The sequence below is a fragment of the Pleuronectes platessa genome, chromosome 5 (genome assembly GCF_947347685.1).
Source record: "Pleuronectes platessa chromosome 5, fPlePla1.1, whole genome shotgun sequence".
In the NCBI taxonomy this organism is placed as follows: Eukaryota; Metazoa; Chordata; class Actinopteri; order Pleuronectiformes; family Pleuronectidae; genus Pleuronectes; species Pleuronectes platessa.
This window is the reverse complement of record NC_070630.1, coordinates 26,469,478-26,487,540: the sequence shown is the minus strand read 5'-3', so window position 1 is coordinate 26,487,540 and position 18,063 is coordinate 26,469,478. Positions and strand designations below refer to the sequence as shown.

General features: G+C 41.9%; 1 protein-coding gene across 6 annotated transcripts in view; it reads left to right on the top strand.

Annotated features, from left to right (window-relative positions):
• Positions 1–16,981, top strand: part of rap1gap2a (RAP1 GTPase activating protein 2a) — a 78,366-nt gene extending 61,385 nt beyond the window's left edge. For 3 of the 6 annotated variants that reach the window (XM_053422427.1, XM_053422426.1, XM_053422429.1), the window contains 20 exons: positions 368–403; positions 4,355–4,387; positions 4,588–4,809; positions 4,918–5,021; positions 5,918–5,996; positions 7,280–7,333; positions 7,992–8,075; positions 8,203–8,303; positions 9,488–9,617; positions 9,824–9,979; positions 10,108–10,179; positions 11,141–11,227; positions 11,368–11,508; positions 12,743–12,892; positions 13,484–13,596; positions 13,738–13,836; positions 14,584–14,704; positions 15,616–15,718; positions 15,828–15,910; positions 16,206–16,981. In XM_053422427.1, the coding sequence (XP_053278402.1) occupies positions 368–403; positions 4,355–4,387; positions 4,588–4,809; positions 4,918–5,021; positions 5,918–5,996; positions 7,280–7,333; positions 7,992–8,075; positions 8,203–8,303; positions 9,488–9,617; positions 9,824–9,979; positions 10,108–10,179; positions 11,141–11,227; positions 11,368–11,508; positions 12,743–12,892; positions 13,484–13,596; positions 13,738–13,836; positions 14,584–14,704; positions 15,616–15,718; positions 15,828–15,910; positions 16,206–16,214 (1,977 nt within the window). In that variant the 3' untranslated portion in view covers positions 16,215–16,981. Of the gene's footprint in view, positions 1–125; positions 269–367; positions 404–3,631; positions 3,665–4,354; positions 4,388–4,587; positions 4,810–4,917; positions 5,022–5,917; positions 5,997–7,279; positions 7,334–7,991; positions 8,076–8,202; positions 8,304–9,487; positions 9,618–9,823; positions 9,980–10,107; positions 10,180–11,140; positions 11,228–11,367; positions 11,509–12,742; positions 12,893–13,483; positions 13,597–13,737; positions 13,837–14,583; positions 14,705–15,615; positions 15,719–15,827; positions 15,911–16,205 lie in introns of those variants that run through there. The other 3 variants (XM_053422432.1, XM_053422428.1, XM_053422430.1) reach the window with 3 other exon arrangements.
• The last annotated feature ends 1,082 nt before the right edge of the window (positions 16,982–18,063 follow it).

The window sequence follows — 18,063 nt, the reverse complement described above, 5'->3', positions numbered from 1 at the left end:
GGCTGTGTGAATGCGTCTGGGGATGCATGTGCCTGTGTGAGCGTCGTGTTGACGTGTGGGTGCGTGTTGCTCTCTGAGGAAGTGGCTGCTTATCAAGTGTGTGCGTGCATGTGGGTGTGAGCGCCGGTTGGGTGCGGCTCTGTCCTGCCCTCCAGACAGAGCTGCTCGAAGAGAGTCGTACACAGTCAGGAGCCTATGTTGCCCATGTAAGACCTTTACATTCAGACGCCTGGGGTTTTAAACGGAGCGTCAAAACACTCTGCATGAGGTCTAAATTAAACTGTGTCCTGTCCGGTGTCAGTAGACGTTTGTGAGGTTTACATCATTGTTTTGCAAGTTTTGAAATCTTCCCCTCTCTCTGTTTCAGTCTGCGGAGTTCTTTGATATGCTGGAGAGAATGCAGGTATGAGATTCTCAAACTTTCTACTTTACTTTTTTGTAAATCCCACTTATTTCTCTACTTTCCCTGCATCTCCACCTCGTGACACCATCTGTATGTCCTTCTTTCTACTCAACCTCTTTAGTGTTGAGCAATAATTGCATAATTGCAGTGTAGCAGCATGTCCGTGCTTTCAGGATATTGTTACACATTGATTGTTTCATATGTTTTTTTTTTAATCTATCATCCATTATAAACCGCCACGCACAGAGACCTTGCTCACTGAGTCTGATGCTTTTTAATCTATTTGTTCCAAAAATTAGCAGGAGGTCAAATGGAGTTGAGCAGTGAGGATGATGTCAGGTCTGAAGCTGTCATGAACAAGGTCAATTTAATCTTCTGAAGAACTAACGCGAAAGGATCACTTTTGGTTCTAAGTCTATTTCAGGATATCTGTGGTTTGATACGCTACCAGCACTGAGGCCGTATATTAAACTAAGAAACAAATGTCTGTGATTCGACTCTCCCGAACAGCTCAAACAACTCTCTGGACCACCTCTGACATCCAAGCTGTTCCAAAATCTTATATGAAAGTTTCAGTTCGAAATGTTAATGGGATTGACACAACAGGAGGTCGCATTTATTTTTAAACGTACGAAAAATACAAACTTGTTGTGCAAAGGCATTTGAACTGGGAAGAACTTTGAACAGGACGAGAAGATGCTGAGATGGGTCTGTCGCAGGTCTGCTGGGTTTAGTCTGTCACTCAGTCTGTGTCCTGCGGACTGACATAACTATTTTTCTCACTCTCTCAGTATGGAATACATTGATTTTTTTTCTGAATAGTTTGTGCCTCTCTCTGTTTGCAACCACTTTGATCCAGCCACAGGCCCCTAAGGTCGTGGGCAGTCTGGGTTCTAGAAATATTTCAGGGAATGAGATGTGTCCGATATGTTGATTTAGGTCTGAATGGGATTTGTCTCAGAGAGGAAAGAGTTAAGGAAATTGCCTTACTTTGAGAAAGATGTATGTACACCTTTATTAAATAGTATACACTATAATGTAATTGAAACTAAATGTTTATCAATATATTTTATATCTCCTGCTGGTACCCATCACTAGATGTTGGTTATTAAACAGATAATTTGACAATATAGTAAAACACTTAGGTAGTAAGATACATAATACGTTTTAAACTATTTATTATTATTACGAATGCTAAATAGGAAAGTATGTTTGTGTTGTCAGTAAACTCCATTAAAAGACCAAACCCCACGATTTCCTGAGCTTCCTGCCTGATACAACTTCATCCTCACTTTATATCAAGGAAACATTTGGAATATATAAATACATCCAATGTTGCACTGGTTGACATGTTCCTTGCTAAAAATTACAGGACCCAGCTGTTGGTTTCTTTTTAGGCTGAGTGTAGTGAAAATGGAAAAGGAGATAGACTAGCACAGTGTCGGCTTCTTTTCATGAGATTTGTAGACAACATGAAAAACGTATTAATAAGGTCAGTGTCCTCCTTTAGTTTTAAATCAGGGTTTTCTCCTGAATGACACAGAAAGCTAAAATGAATAGAGTATGAAAATACAGGCTGAACGAGTGTGATCTGTGGGCGGCAGCCAGTCATTGCAGCCTGATGGTCAGAGTCACACAAACACACACACACACACACACACACTCACAAACACACACACACACACACACACACACACTCACACACACACTCACACACTCACAAACACACACACGCACACACTCACACACACACGCACACACATACACACACACACACACACACACACACACTCACAGACTGAAGCTGCACCCCTCATTTGTCTTCTCTGAACCTCAGCTCGCAATGGCCTCCTCTCCTGAGTTTTTGTGAAGACGCACTTCAAAAGAATAACCTGGATGTTGCTGATCAGGGTCAACTTTTCTATCTCCATGTTTTCCCTTCTCTCTCTTTTCACCCCCTCTTCCCTTTTGTTTACCCTCTCTCCTCTCCTCATCATTTTCTCTCTGTCTACAACTGTACTCTGAAGGCTCTTAGGAGCGTCTTTGTGATCAGTCTAGTATTGTGGACAATGAATCCCCTGTGACTTTAACAGCTGCCTCATCAATATGCACTCAGACAGACATACGCCATTACAGACGAGACTGAGAAGTGTGTGTGTGTGTGTGTGTGTGTGTGTGTGTGTGTGTGTGTGTGTGTGTGTGTGTGTGTGTGTGTGTGTGTGTGTGTGTGTGTGTGTGTGTGTGTGTGTGTGTGTGTGTAAATAAGTATTGTGGGTTCCATTAGTCTGAACTTTTACTGTTGAAATGAATGCTGCCTGATTTGTGGGTCTGATTTTCGGTATTGAATTGATGGTTGTAGTGTGTGTGTGTGTGTGTGTGTGTGTGTATGTTTGTCATTCATGTGTTTTTTTCCTCAATCCTGCGATCACTCATGTAGACGAGCTGTCCCAATAGGCCTGGATTTAGAATTGGCCAATTTACTCTGTTTCTATCAGATTCGCCTTTTATATTTACATAAATATGTGTGTGTTTTTGTGTTTGTGCTTCTTTCTATGTGGGGACCATAAGCATAGACCTAATTGAGTGAGGATATTTTGGCCAGTCTTCACTTTTTCAATTGACTGCTCAAGGGTTAAGACCTACTTTTATGGGTTAGGGTTAGTGTTAGGGCCAGGTCAGGGTTAGAGTTAGGTTAACGTTAAGCTTAGTGTAATGCTGCGCTCACACCGAACAGGATCATGCAAGGTAATTTGTGTTTGTAAGGGTTCATCTCATGAAAAAAACACAACCGGTGAGTATTTCCCTGAGACCGTGATGACCGTCTGAGGTCATTACAGTTGCTGCATTGTACATGTTGTGGAAACACCGGGGGAAGCCGTCTAATTGCGTCTTTGCATTGACTTAGCATGTAATCTCGATGTGCCAAAATATGTGCACCACAAAGCTCAGGCATTTAGTTGTGATGGTAAAGGAACGGCGAGGTTATACATTATGCTAATGAGTTTCCTCACTAAGATAGAAGTACATCATTGTGTGTGTATATGTGCACGTCTGTGTGTGTATTATCATGTATTTCTCATTCATATATCATCTTACAACAGAGATGATATGATCTGAAAACTGCCATGTCATGTTCTACGAGTTTTTAATTTCACAAAGAAAAAAAAGAAAAAAGCTTTTTGACCCTTGTGCTTCTCTGTCCTCATGCTGCGTTCGGACACTAATAAGATCCCTAAAGCTGAAGAGACCAAAAAATGGAAGGTGTGACCAGACACACATGCTTTTTTATGTCTTGTGTGGATCTCATCAGTTTGTGTTATTATGTTCCCAGTGTCTCTGCGTGTTTTCCCTCATCACTGCTTCACCCTACCTCCTAATTTGCTGTGCGGTTGCTTTTGTCTCATCTGTCTGCTTACAAGTGATTCCCGAACACCCCCATGAACACTTTTCAGATATTTCTCAGGTTTTTCAAAATACGAAAAATCGATGGCCTTCTGATCTGATTGAATATAAACTGAATGACCCCCAACCGTCGATTGATCCTCTCCGGCCTGCCAGTATCCTGACCCCTGCTGCTGCAGAATGTAAATGCCTTGCCGTCTGTAGCGCCGCAGACAGAGCCTCCGCAGTATTTAGAGGTCACGCATCGGAGCTGCACTATGCTAGCAGACTGCCAGAGGACTGCAGGCTCATTAGAGCTCTTAGCCCGAGGGGCTGCTGAATCAAAACAGTTCTGAGATCATGAAGGGATGACACACCCTCATTGACGTTCGCTGATGACTCTGCATTTCAGGCTGTTGCATCATCACCTCAGAGTCCATTCGGCATCATAAGCTGTGTTACTCTCTTTTTCCTGTGTTTGTGGCTGCGCCTGCAACTGCATCATTGTGGTGTTAAGTGGATGAAGTTCATTTATATTTTTAACCGTGTGCTCCTCCTCTTTTTACACAGGATGATTATATCCCCTACCCACGGATAGAAGCCGTGAGTCATCTCTCACCCACACGATCACACTCTTCTCATTTGTAACCTTTATCGAGGTGTTTCCAATAATTGATAAAAACATTTAAAGCATTTTTTAATTCTTATGACCTCATATGTTGTGATTATTAAGCCTTTAGCTAAGCATTTTAATGCGTCAGACCTCTACCTTTTTATTTCATTTTGAATTTGTTTTGCCCAAGATCCTGGAGAAGGGTGGTCCGTACCCCCAGGTAATCCTGCCACAGTTTGGGGGTTACTGGATTGAGGATGTGGAGGCACAAGCAGGGACCCCCTCCTCCTCGGAGTCTAGTTTCTGTGAGGAGGAGGACAGGGAAGATGGCATGAGCCCTGGTGGGGGGCATAGTTACCGCCTGGAGTGTAACAGCACAGCCCGTGCCTACCGCAAACACTTCTTAGGCCAGGTAAGTGTGTGTCTATCACTGTCACTTTCATCGTCTGTTTGATTAACGTTGTGTTTCAACTCAAATTGCTGTCTCACGTCACCTTTTGTACTTTTCCTATACGTCCAGGAACACATGAACTACTACTGCACAGGCAGCAGCATAGGGAACCTCATCATGTCCCTGAAACACGAGGAGGCAGAGGGACAGGAGTTCCTACGCATCATGCTCAGGTACAATTGCAGAAACACACTGCAACTGGTAGTGTCTTAATTTGATCAGACAGAGATTTTTCCTGTCAAAGACATACAAAAAATGATATTCATGGTGGCACTAAAGTAAATGTAAGTAGATCACTTGAGTCAGTAGGAATCCTCCTCATGGGACCCTGAATCCCTGCAGGAAGTGGACCAAACCAGTAACCAACAGACTGACATTTCCATCCACAGAGCCACAAAAGTAGGTTAGATTGTGGTTATTACTGTTGTGCTCTTTGTCATGATTAACTCGGGACAGAGTTGTGCTGTTTTATTGGACAGCTTTCCTGTCATTACCACAGTTGGTGACATTTTCATGAGCAGGAAACAACAGTGAAGTGAAGTTGTGTTTTGTTGAGCCATTGTGAACACTGCAGGGGACTGTAGCCAGGTCATGGCTGATCTCCTCTTTCACAGTTGACAGTGAGAATGTTAGTAATATTGCTACTTGGTATTAATCAGCCCGCCATTTGCTGTTGCTTTTCATGCCTCCGCACTGGCAATACAGTTGTGGGGGGTTTGTGTTTTCGAGTTATCCGTCCATTCATACATACGTTCCATCCTTGTCAACACAATATCTGCACCTTAAGGGAATTTCATTAAATATCGTTCAAATGATCAGTTGGACTCAAGGGTGAACTGATGGGATTTTGGGATCTTGTCAAGGTCAAAGTTGGTGTGACCTCATAAAACCCTTTTTTGCCATGTGAATCCAATATCTCAGGAAGATCTCCAGCGAATCCTTTCACATTTGGCAGTATGAGTCTGGTAAAAAAAAATGAAACTGCACTGGTTAGTGGAGGAATACAAACACAGAGCTGTCATTTAAATGTTGTCATTTTAATAGAACAAATCTCTGCTTCCTGTTGCAGGTCGAGGACCAAATCAGTCCATGACAGGATCTCTTTAGCAGGCATCAACCAGCTGCCCAGTGTGCCTCAGATTGCCAAGGTAACACAGCAAGTACATACTGTATACAGTACCTTATAAGGAAGGCAATTTTGCATGGACACACAGCAGCATCAAAACATAAAGGAAACTGTAAGAGCTTGATACGTGGAATCTGGCTCACTCTGAACTGAGAGAAGGGAGCTGGAGGTTGGAGGATATCATTTCAGCAACACGCTGATCCCATAATTTAATCAGTTCCTAGCAGCACTCAAGGATTTTTTACTAGTCTTTAAACACATAAAACCCTAATCCAACACAAGACACAATAATACAGTTGAACAATGAAGTAGATGTAATAGAACACACGCACATACTGTAAAAGTTGAACATTCCAGTAAAACAAGACAAACTCAGGCGACGTCTTTCGTAATTGTTTTTACCATTCAGCTAAATTAGTTTTTTTATTTCGAATTGTCATCCAGTGACAGTAATCACACAAATTACCATATGATTGCTCCCAAAAAGTGAAGCCAAAGAGCCTTTATCGCCCTCTGGTGGCCAGCTACGGTAAAGGTCACAAACTCTGGCGCCTCCATGTTAGCATATGGGACGAGGACCAAATTAGGAAGTCAAAGTAAATGTAAAATAAATGTTTCTCAAAGATCATTTCTGACAATTTAGGTAGTTCTTTTCACACTGAAATGCTCATTTTATTCTGAAATTTGATGGTTCTAATTAGTTACTTGATGCTGTTAAAATTGGGTGAAACGTCATGATTGACAGATGAGACTGACTCTCGATGGTCAAGTGCATGGACCAGCTTGCTACTGTGGCTCCATCCCCCCATCACTACACTTCACACACTGGTTTCAAATACACCGGATGGCACCGTTGTTATTCAGGATATTTTGGCTTAATTTTTGGATCAGGGGATGAAGTGGAGATGCATCGTCTATCTCTATATACAGTCTATGAATACTTAAAATTGCTTATTTCCAGAATAGAAAGAGTAAAACATGACAATTAAATGAAGAAAAGTAAATGCTTCATTTTTACACTTCAAACAGTAATTAAAGGCAATTATGAGCCCGATGTTTAGACGTGGGATTGAATTATCCAGTCATAGATAGAAAGTTATCATTAGGACTTTTAGACAACAGCAAATGTATTTTAACATGTAAATTATCTGAACTCTGTCTTAAGCATTAAATCAATGGCATGAAATGGCTCTTGCTTTCTGAATCATATCGTAAGAATATATGTAGACTATGTATGTTTCCAGTGTTTATACTGTATAAGGATAGTTAAGTCAATTACAGCAAGTCTCTTCTTTTTTCTTTCAGCTTCTGTGTGAAGATGCCACAGGGCTGAAGTTCAACCCGGCCCTGTACCCTCGGGTCAGTCTCTAACTAAACTCCCACATTGTGAACAGTTATATTTTTATGCAATCAAGATGGCATGAGATTCCTTTTCCTCTCTCAGTGTAATGAATAGTTTATTTCTAATATCTGCCAGAACTTTTTTGTAACCTTCATTAAGACTTGAGCCTGAACTTATGCCATGTTCACTTAAATACATATTTTGAAAAATAACCTTTATTAACTTTTCCTCCTCTGACTCTAAACCCGAATAATTATCTAAATTTAGCTCCTGTAAGCCCCCTGCCTCTTTAACATCTGCCCCACCCAGTATGTACATCGTACACTTTCCTACATAGATGCGATGGATCTGTTTTCTCCTCCGGTGAGCCTGGAGGAGCAGTGTGATGGAGCATGCTCTCAGCCTGTGCCTCAGGGTAGGAAAGAAAAAGCCATCTGTGTCTCGGGCGGCAAGAGGCGGCGACGGGATCAGTGCCCTCGCTGGGGGCCGTGACAGTTTGTCACATGTCGTGCTTTTACGTAACAAGGGCCCAATAAACCTGCCCTGGAGATGTTTCAGGGGGGAGGAGGAAAACATGTTTTTCTAAGGACTACAGCAAGCAGAAAGCCTGCAACAAGCTGAAGAGATGAGTGACTATAAAGACTGAGCGATGTTATTGTTTTTGTTTATGTGCAGGGATCCCAGTTGATTGTGGCTTTTGACGAACATGAGGTGAACAACACCTTCAAATTTGGAGTCATCTACCAGAAGTTTGGGCAGGTGAGCGATCTTAATGAACGAGTTGTCAGTATATTCCAGTTTATCTCCGGTATACTATCTGATCTTATCTCTGGTATAGTTTCCTCTGTTTTCTGATCTCTCACCTTCTCTGTGTCCCTTCTCTCAGACGTCAGAGGAAGAGTTGTTTGGGAACAACGAGGAGACACCAGCGTTCAAGGAGTTTCTCAGTATCCTTGGCGACAACATTGATCTTCAGGACTTTAAAGGGTAAGAAAGGAGTGGGATGGCATTGAATGTGAGAAAAGAGGCAGAGCAAAGTGCAATAAATGTGAACAAAAAGACGGCAAGATTCGTTGAGATAAGAACATGGAGAGACCCAGAGAAAAGGTTGCACAAGGATGTAAAGAAAGATCCTTTTAGATGCATCGCGGCAGAAAACCTACATCCGACGAAAAAAGTCTTGCATAGTACATAAATAAATAATCAGACCTCTATTAATTGCTTTTATTAATTGTTTTTTCTATTCAGTTGTTAAGTTTAAATGGTAAATGGTTATATAGATATATATAAATATAGATATATATATCGCTTTTCTAGTCTTGATGACCACTCAAAGCCCTTTACAGTACAGTCTTCCATACACCCATTCATACAGTACATCTATGAGAATCACTCATGCACAGTATCTTGCATAAGGACACTTTGGCATGTGGAATAGTGGAGACTGGGATCAGACTCTACCCCTCTGGTTAGTGGATGACCTGTTCTACCCCCAGAGCCACAGCCAGCTCTCATGACATTTCGGTGTTTTATACTGCAGTGCTGTTTCCATTACTGTAATTGTCAGATAGTGGAATAGCTTAGTTGGAATAGACAAAGCTTTTCTTTTGCCATTGTATGCTAAGGTTAATTAGCTAGACTTAGCTGGCCAGCACAGAAGCACTTACTATGTGAAGACAGATTTCCAAAAAAGACTGATGCTGAATAAATCCACAGGGTCTCGCTTTGTTGTTGGCTTTCAGCCTAAAGGTTTGGACCCTGGATATGGATATTTCATCAAGTTGAAGGGACAATGAGATTCAAGAGCTTTAATCGATTAGGGTCAATGCTGGTTTCAATGTGCTATAAAAAAACAATACCTGATTTCCACAGCAGAATTTAGAAAACATGTCCTGCCTCCATCATGCTCTACCAAGACGCCTACCTTCTTCCTTATCTACGCATATTACCCAGACGATCTCTCTTGTTTGTGCGGACCCATTAATGTTTTCCAGAGTTCACATTTGAAAAGGCTTAAGAGAAGCTTTAAATATTCTGCTACATGTCATGTTTGTGTGAAACTGCCACAACATGTAAAGAAACTGACATTTAAAATCCATAAAATCAAATGCAATTACTGGAGGCTGGAGACACACAGAGAACATGACACGCGTGTTTTGACGTGCTGACAGGTTTCGTGGTGGGCTGGATGTGTCCCACGGACAGACGGGGTCTGAATCTGTCTTCACCATCTTCAGACAGAGAGAGATTATGTTCCATGTGTCAACCAAGCTTCCCTTCACCGAGGGAGACGTCCAGCAGGTACGAGACTTTAATGCCGGATTCATTATCGTTACACTGAAGGTGTTATCCATGTAAATGTATCATGTTAATTCTCTTTTATAAATCAATCACTTTTATTTGGTGTGAAGCTGCTAAAATCCTACTATTAAGAAACACTTGTTTATGTGTCATAGAAGACACATTTTGCTCTCGAGCAACGTGCTGACACTCTATTTTCTCCTCAGCTCCAGAGGAAAAGGCACATAGGAAATGACATCGTGGCAGCAGTCTTCCAGGAAGAGCCCACACCTTTTGTCCCAGACATGATTGCCTCCAACTTCCTGCATGCCTATGTGCTGGTGCAGGTTGAGAACCCGTGTACAGAGCACACAACATACAAGGTACGAAACGATGAGGAGATTACAGGATTTCTGCTGCAAGGCGCTGTGTAATAACTGCGAAAAGTATAGAGACTTTGACAGAAGTTAACCAGACTAATACTGTGCGACTTATCTATTTATGTGCACAGGTGTCTGTGACAGCGAGGGAGGACGTGCCTCCTTTTGGACCCCCTCTCCCGAACCCAGCTGTCTTCAAGAAGGTGAGAGGCAGAGTTCAGTCTGTAGATGTGGTCTCACTTGAGTCATGAATCTGATGACTTCAGACTTGGCCATCTCAGAAATGACTTGCTGCTCGACTGCTTATACCTCAGCACCGGTGACAGCCAGCTGTTACTATGTTAGCTAGCAACTGATATTATTCATTTATTAAAAAAACATATAATTAACTTTGAGATCCAATTCAATGTTTAAGATTTAATTATTTGTTTTAAAAAGAGCAGCAGCCTTTTGGCCCATTTCACAAAATAAATGTAAAAATACTAATTCATCCATTAGAACTTGGAAACTAGGGACTGGACCCCTAATTTGATAACCACAGGGCTAAATCTAACTCTATATGAACAAGTTCCACCTTGAGCATTCTACAAAACTTTGACTTTGGACAGTCTAATACATCTAAAACCTACATTTTTACATCTAGTCTGAGAACCTTCTCATCACTTAACATTACTCATCTAAACCCAATAAACAATTTGGTACATGTTTGAAAATCCTTTATTTTGACATTCGACCCTACGCAAACAACTTTATTATACTGGGGGCGAAAACAGCTTGTACAAGAAGACATAGACAGACAGGTACAAAGTACAAGATACGATAAGAAGCTAAATGAGGGATAAGAATATAAAAGAATACATTTAGATTAGAAAAAAAAGGTAATGACATACAAAAGTTAAGTGGATGAAGAGATCAGCTACATCAGAAAGAGTGACATGATTTGGAGGTATAAATATTACACCAATACAGAGAAAAAGGGGATTTGAGGCAGATGGAAATTTAATTCATTGATGGTGATCCTGGTGATCAGTCATAAGGCTGCAGAGCTGTGATCTGTATTGTGTCGATAAAAGTCACCTTTTCCTCATCACTGCCCCCCCCCCCCTCTCTCTCTATTTCCTCCTCTCTCTTTCCCTCCCTCCCTCTCTTATTCTCTCTCACCAGGGTCCTGAGTTCCGTGACTTCCTGCTGACAAAGCTGATAAATGCTGAAAACGCCTGCTACAAATCCGACAAATTCGCCAAACTAGAGGTGAAGCACACTCACTCGGCCACAACAAACACCACAGCAGCGTGCCGCCAACCGGCCTCATCCATACTCATCATCATAATCGCCATCCCAAACAGGCCCCACATGGGTTTCATTTTCCCGGATGTGTGAATTGATTTCAGGGGCGAACGCGAGCTGCGCTGCTGGACAACCTCCACGATGAGCTGCACAGGCAGAGCCAGGCCACGCTGGGCCTGGGCCAGGCGGGAGAGGAGGACAAGCTGGAGAACGGGGGACATGGGGGTCTGCTGGAGTCCTTCAAGGTGAACATGAACCTGTGCCAGACTGGTATAAGTGGCCGTGTTTTCTCACCTCTAGCTCAACTCAAGCTGCTTTCAGACGTACACTGAACTCCGGAGACCCTTCAGACTATGTCTGGAGGGTCCGTATGTTTGAAGGCAAATATCCGAGTCAGTTACTGTGGAGATTCTCCAGAGTTTCTCTGACCAGCCCCCTCGTAAAATGTGCCTATGAGCAGATGTGAGAATACAACATGAGAACCTCCAGATGATTGAAAGTGAGCAAGTTGGCATGTTGATGACTTTTCTGATATTTTATGCAAATTTAAGTAACTGAAAGTTCATCATCCGTAGTTCATATCTGAAACCGTTCAAGATGATTCAAGGGTTTAAACCACCGGTAGTGTCATCTCTGCTGTTTTGTCTCTTTCCTCTCTTGAAGACTTTGGTAATATACGAGTGTGTCTGGGCATTTTGGCGTGTGTGTTAGTGAAATGGTCCGTCTCCCTTTATGAATGTCTCTTTTTCTTCCATTCTGCCTCATTTTGTCGTCTCACTTTGTTCTCATCGATCACTGTGCCATCAAACTGTCGACAAATTAAGAAGGAATCGATGTTAAAAGGCCCATTACCACATGTCTTTTTGGTCTGTGTGTGTGTGACTGATGTGACAATTTGATTCTCTTACTCTTTACAGGCATTGTGGACAGCTACTTTGCACTTTCTGCAGTCAGTGCCAGGGGGCGCTGTGCTCCTTGCTCTCATGGCAGTCATTGTGTATTACCTGTCTGCATTATTGTAAATGCAATGGAGGCTTGCCATATGATCAATAAACAATTATTTTGTATTTTGTGTCTCTTCATCAAAGAAAATAAGTACTTTTAATTATGTATCTGCAATAGAGAAATACAGTGATTTGAAAATACATACATATACATTTACATATAATCAAATAATAGAATATTATACAACTGTTAAGAATGTTGACACTAATAAGGTAAGTGAATATTAAGTCACTACAACCCTGAGGATTTGTACATCTGTCCATCGGTGCCCACGCTCTTGTTTTTTCTTTGAGAACATTGCTCTCTGGTGGAGACGTTGTGCAACAGCAACTTTCCTCCTTATTCCAATTTGTATAAGAAATGAATTAAAGAATCCACATCTTCTCTCCTCTCTGTTATTCCACGTATACTTCCCCTTACCCATGTGCCTCTTTCCCTCATCAAGTCCTTATCTGCTTCCTCTCCCTCCTCCAGAGAGCCATGCGTGTCAGGAGCCACTCCATGGAGACCATGGTGGGGTCTCACCGCCATCGGAGCCCTGGGGTAGGAGGCGGGGTCCCAGCCAGCCTGAGCGGCGGCGGTCTGCCGCAGAGCACCAGCGAATGCACAAAGAGCACTTTCACTGTGAGTAAAGGAGTGGAAGAGAGGAAGGAGAGAGGGATGAGATATATTAAGTACTAGAGAACTATGCCTTTTCTTCAAATACCCAACTAATGTCATTTATATTTTTGTTTCCTTGAAGCCTACAGCACATTGAATTACAATGAGATGTCTATTCTAAAATTCTAAATCAGTCTAGAAAGGAATAGGTTCAGGGATAAGTTCACATTTTTCAACTATGATAACTCTCCCTTTCCTACTAGCGGAGATGAGATCTCTGAGTGTAGCTTTAATATAAGTGACAACTTTTATTAAATTCTCATTTCTTTTAGGAGCAAAATATATTAAAAAAAAAGATTTGACAATGCTTGATTTAGATTACATCATAGCTGCGGCTGTATTTTGAATGCAACTTGGCACAGAACAAAGATTTTGTCTCTTATCTCTTACATCAGAGTTGTGTTTGGAAGTAATTTGCTCACTGTCTGTGTGGATAGGAGGAATGATCATACCCAACATTAACTCTATGTACAGACTGGAATGTCAGTAATATTTAAAGAGATACTTTTTTCAGCATTTGTCCCTGTTCCTCAGTCTGTAACTTGTGATCTTCAGCCTCCCGTGTTGTCAGGCAAGTCTCCACTGAAGAGCCCGGTGAAACGGCGCTCAGGCCTCTTCCCTCGTCTCCACTCCAGCACAGAAACCCCCTCGGACAAACATGCACGCGGGTCAGTCTGACTATTCGAACATCTTCTCAGTTCCTGCTCAGTATCATGATAACAAGAGAGTGACCAAAGGTGTTCTTCTTCCTGCAGCCCAGAAAGTCTTGATGTTGTTATCGCTTTGACATGTTTCCTGTTTATCTTCAGCGATCAAAAGCCTGCAGAGTTTTGCCCGCTGTCCCAAGAAGTGAGGTCAGAGACGTCGTCCAATCCCAGCTCTCCTGAGATATGCACCAACAAAGAGAGGTGAGGCCAAAGCTTTCAGTTTTTCTCATGGAGACCATCTCAGTCGGCTTTGAAAGTCTCAGGAGGAGGACAGCAAAAGCTAAACTCAGTCAAGTTTCTTTTTCTCAGCTGTTTTCAAATGGGTACGGCACAGACGGTGATATCCAGTGAATCTCATCAGTAGAAACCCATGCTTCATCCCTAGTCCTCCTGTCAAAAGCTGTTTTCAGACATGACCTCTGGAGGATGTCCGCATAATTTGGTCTGGCCTTTCTCCAGAGTTTACCTTTCACACATGAACGACGCAGCAGGAGATTCTCCGCACAGAAATCTCTGGAGCGTTTAGGTGAGGGGCGGAGCAGCAGACTGAGGAAACATGTAGCACCTGAAGGATTCTTAAGCTCTCTTGACATCTTCATCCTTGTCTTCTGCAGGTGTTGCTCGGCTTTTTCATCCTGATATCATTCTCATTCTTTTTGTTTTATTTTCCTGTTTGTCGCGTGTTAGAAACATCAACTCACCCACTCACCCGCTATGAATCCTGTGGAGGATCTCCTGCTGTGTTCTCTTATCCACTCATTCAGACATTCTCCTGATTTTTTACTGGGCAACTGACAGGAGAAACTCCGTAGAAAGTCCGGAGCTTCTCACTCTGACATTTCCGCTCTCACTCACAGCCCCCAGTCTGGAGATTACCTGGAGTTCATTGCATGTCTTACAGCTAAAGTCTCTGGAGAATTTCATTTTCTGCTTCTTTTCCCTCCGCAGGCCCTTCATCAAGCTGAAGGAGTGCAGCGGCGGCAGGCCCAACATATCTCGCTCTTCATCCAGCACCAGCAGCTTCAGCAGCACCACAGGAGAAACAGAGACTCTGGAGGAATTGGACACAGTGAGTTGTTGTGTACATTGTAGTGAGCTGGTCGTTATTGGAGGAAGGACTGAGTGATTGACTGGAAGCGGAGAGAGTAACAATGGTGACACGTTCTTAAACGAGTGTGAAGTTGTTGGCCGTGTCAGAGCTTTCACAGTTGAAATGGTCTGTAATTAGAGCTGTCTAACAGAGAGTGTTGAATGTCAGCACATTGATTGTATCGATTACAGCTCATATCACTCGCTGTGCATCGGATGACGCTGCTTGTCCGCGTGGTTCTATCCTCAGTGAGAAATGCGTCTCCCACTCTCAGCGTTTAACTTTGGATCTGCGTTCACGGACCCACAGTGTGTCGTTAAGTTGTCAGACTCATCATTACTGCAGAAGCAGAAGGGGAAATTTGATTACTTAAAAGGAAATGTATTGCATTTTACAAAGACATCAATAATTCATTCTGTCACGATAAAAGCCCTCTTTAAAATGTGATGGATTAAAAGGAACATTTTGGGACATATGGTTATTGAGTCTTTGCCGTTGAGAGGAGAAGATTGATGTGACTCATCTCGCTTTGTGTGTTCACATGAGTTCCCGAAAATGTATGTGAACGTAACCTCGAGTCGGAACAACAAATTGGACAGTTTGCAAAGTGTTTGGGACATGAGTTGCCGAGTTGCTGATGTAATCACTTAAAAAAACACTATTTTTATACAATAATAATAATTTTACAATCACCTGGAAATAGAAGCCTTTAATGTGAATTTCTCAAAGGTTTCACTATTGTCACTTGCAGAAACTGCAAATTTCATCTCTCACAAGCACCTAACTTTTTAGCCAACATTTTTTAGCTTGAGATGATACATATATGTTTTAGATTATTTATGAAGTTTGTACCTCTTTCTCTGGGTTAAATCTGTGTTCCCTCCCCACAGGGTAGTCACCCCTCGACAGCTGCCTCCTCTGCTTTCAGCCCCTCTCTCAGTGTCGACAGCCAGGGATCAGGCACCCCTGTCATCATGTGCCGCAGTCCAACAGGTAAATCTTAAATTTGTCACACAGGCACACAGAGCATCTTAACAAATATGACTTTTTTGTTATCTCTGATGAGCACTTACTTCCTTTTCTGTGCATTTCCTTCTTCTAGCTGCTGCAGATGGAAAAAACAAGACGTCACCGAGGTCAAGCTTGAAGTTCCGCTTTGACAAAATGAGCCACTCATCTACAGCTGTAAGTCTTAAATTTGAAGTTTGTCAGATCAGCCTATAATATTCTCGATTTATAATATTCTCGTGTGTGTTTCCTTTCATCGAGTGTTGCTTTTAAACCGGAACCGGCTAAAACTTGACATAAACATGGGCAGCATTAGTGAAGCATGTTGGGATACACTCACAAACATCTCATTATCTTTTGGATCATGAAACAGTGGAGCTGGTGTTGACTAATGAGCCCAGATTGATAGATTCCTGCTGTCAGCCAACACTCTCCTCTAACTGGCCTCTCTCTTCTCTGTTCTCTCTTTCAGTCCGAGTAGCATCGCGGAAGGGAAACAAACAGACTTGCACAACAAAGGGACAACACAGGCTGATGGAGCTGCAAAAATAATAATAATCTTTTTCTAGAAAAATTAAGAAATCACCACCACAACCACATAATCACTGTAGATGCCTAAAGCCAAGGATAATCTGACATTACTCCCAACTGCAACAATACTGTGAGTGTACAGGGAGGAGGAACAGGTGATTTATTTTTCACCCAATTTTAGCTGCAGAAATTAGTCGATGTTACAAGTCGGTGTATCTCAGTTGCTATTCGCTCTCATCGTCTTAAAAGTCCCGGCATGGCTGTAATACTGTGAGCGTAGGCTGAGCTCCACTGTGCCTCAGCTTCTTCTCAATCATCTTATTTGATAGAAAGATACAGAGATCTGAACGTGAGACGTTATGGCCGAACTGTTACTCTGTATCCAGTGAACTGCTGAGAGGATGAGAGGATGTCTCAACAAGATGTTGCTTTTGCCTTTGGCCTCGAATGGTACTTCTGGCATCAGTTCCTCATTTGCCACACAGCATACACTCACGGCACACTGCACACACACACAAACACACACACACACACACACACACACACACACACTCAGGCTACATTGACACTACGTTTTCATTTGAAACTGCATCCTCTCTGCTACAGATAAGTCTGGCGTCCAGAGAATTTTCAAATAGAGAAAACGCTGCTGGCCCGGTTTCAGTTTTAAAACTCCAGGGCTGCATTTGGCCTTGACAGAAATGGGGACGTTTAGAAACCATGAGGATGACTTGAAAATTATGCTTCAGGTTAAAATTAACCTTTGAAACACTTTTGGCAAAAACATGCTGAATGTGAATTTGGAGCTTTTTTTTTGTAATTAAAGTTTTATTTTTTGTAATTTGTCCCTCAGAAGTAAATTGCAAAGCCAAGTTGCAAGCACAACGGGACGATATGTCTTCTTTAATCCTCAACTATACCGTAGGATTAGTCTGGAGCTGCACAAACTGGAGCTCGCAGGACGAAGTGGGAGTGTGTAAATCAAGAAAAAGCTGTGAGAGACTTAGATGTGTTTCCTATGTGACAAAACTTTACAAATATATATATCACCTTGCATGTGTGTGTCCTCAAACTGTGTAGAGAACTATTCATGCAGCTGAGATAAAAGTTTGTGAAGTTCTATCATCTTAAAACACAGAAGGTCATGAAGGCTCAGGTCTCCCAAATTACAAAGCCTCTGTAATTCAGGCAAAACGTGCCAGGAAGCTGTTCTCAAGGAAGCTGCTCCTTTCTGATGTGTGGGGGGGAAGCTGACGTGATGACTAAATAAACCAATAGACAAAGAAGGCTTATCAGTTAGTGTAGACCAGTGATTACCTCGAGTGAAGGAAGCAGGAACAGAAACTGTCTTGTCATTTAGTTTGTAGCAGGTATTGCCTAAATGCCCCTGCAGCCTTTTCTCTGTAAATAGGCTTAATTTATTAAAAATATTTTTCTTTGCATTGATGTCATGTAAAAATATAAGTGCAGAGTACGATTATTAATAAGGTGAAAATAATAAAAGGAAATCTATTAATTTAAAAGATGTCTAAACATGTATGTATATTTGGTTATGTAACGTGCCATTGAGAATTTATTCTAAAATAAAATGTTGTATTTTGTGTCATTTATGTGTTTTTCCTTCTTTCACAATCTCACACAACAACACTCACGAGCCTATAACTGAATTCAGGGGTAATTATGCTTAACTTAAATATTTAATAATCATGAACACATACTGGACCTGCATTTAATGTTGTTGTGGTCACATTTAATAACAAATAAAATTTTAATTTGTGAATATGTAGTGCCAAATTTGA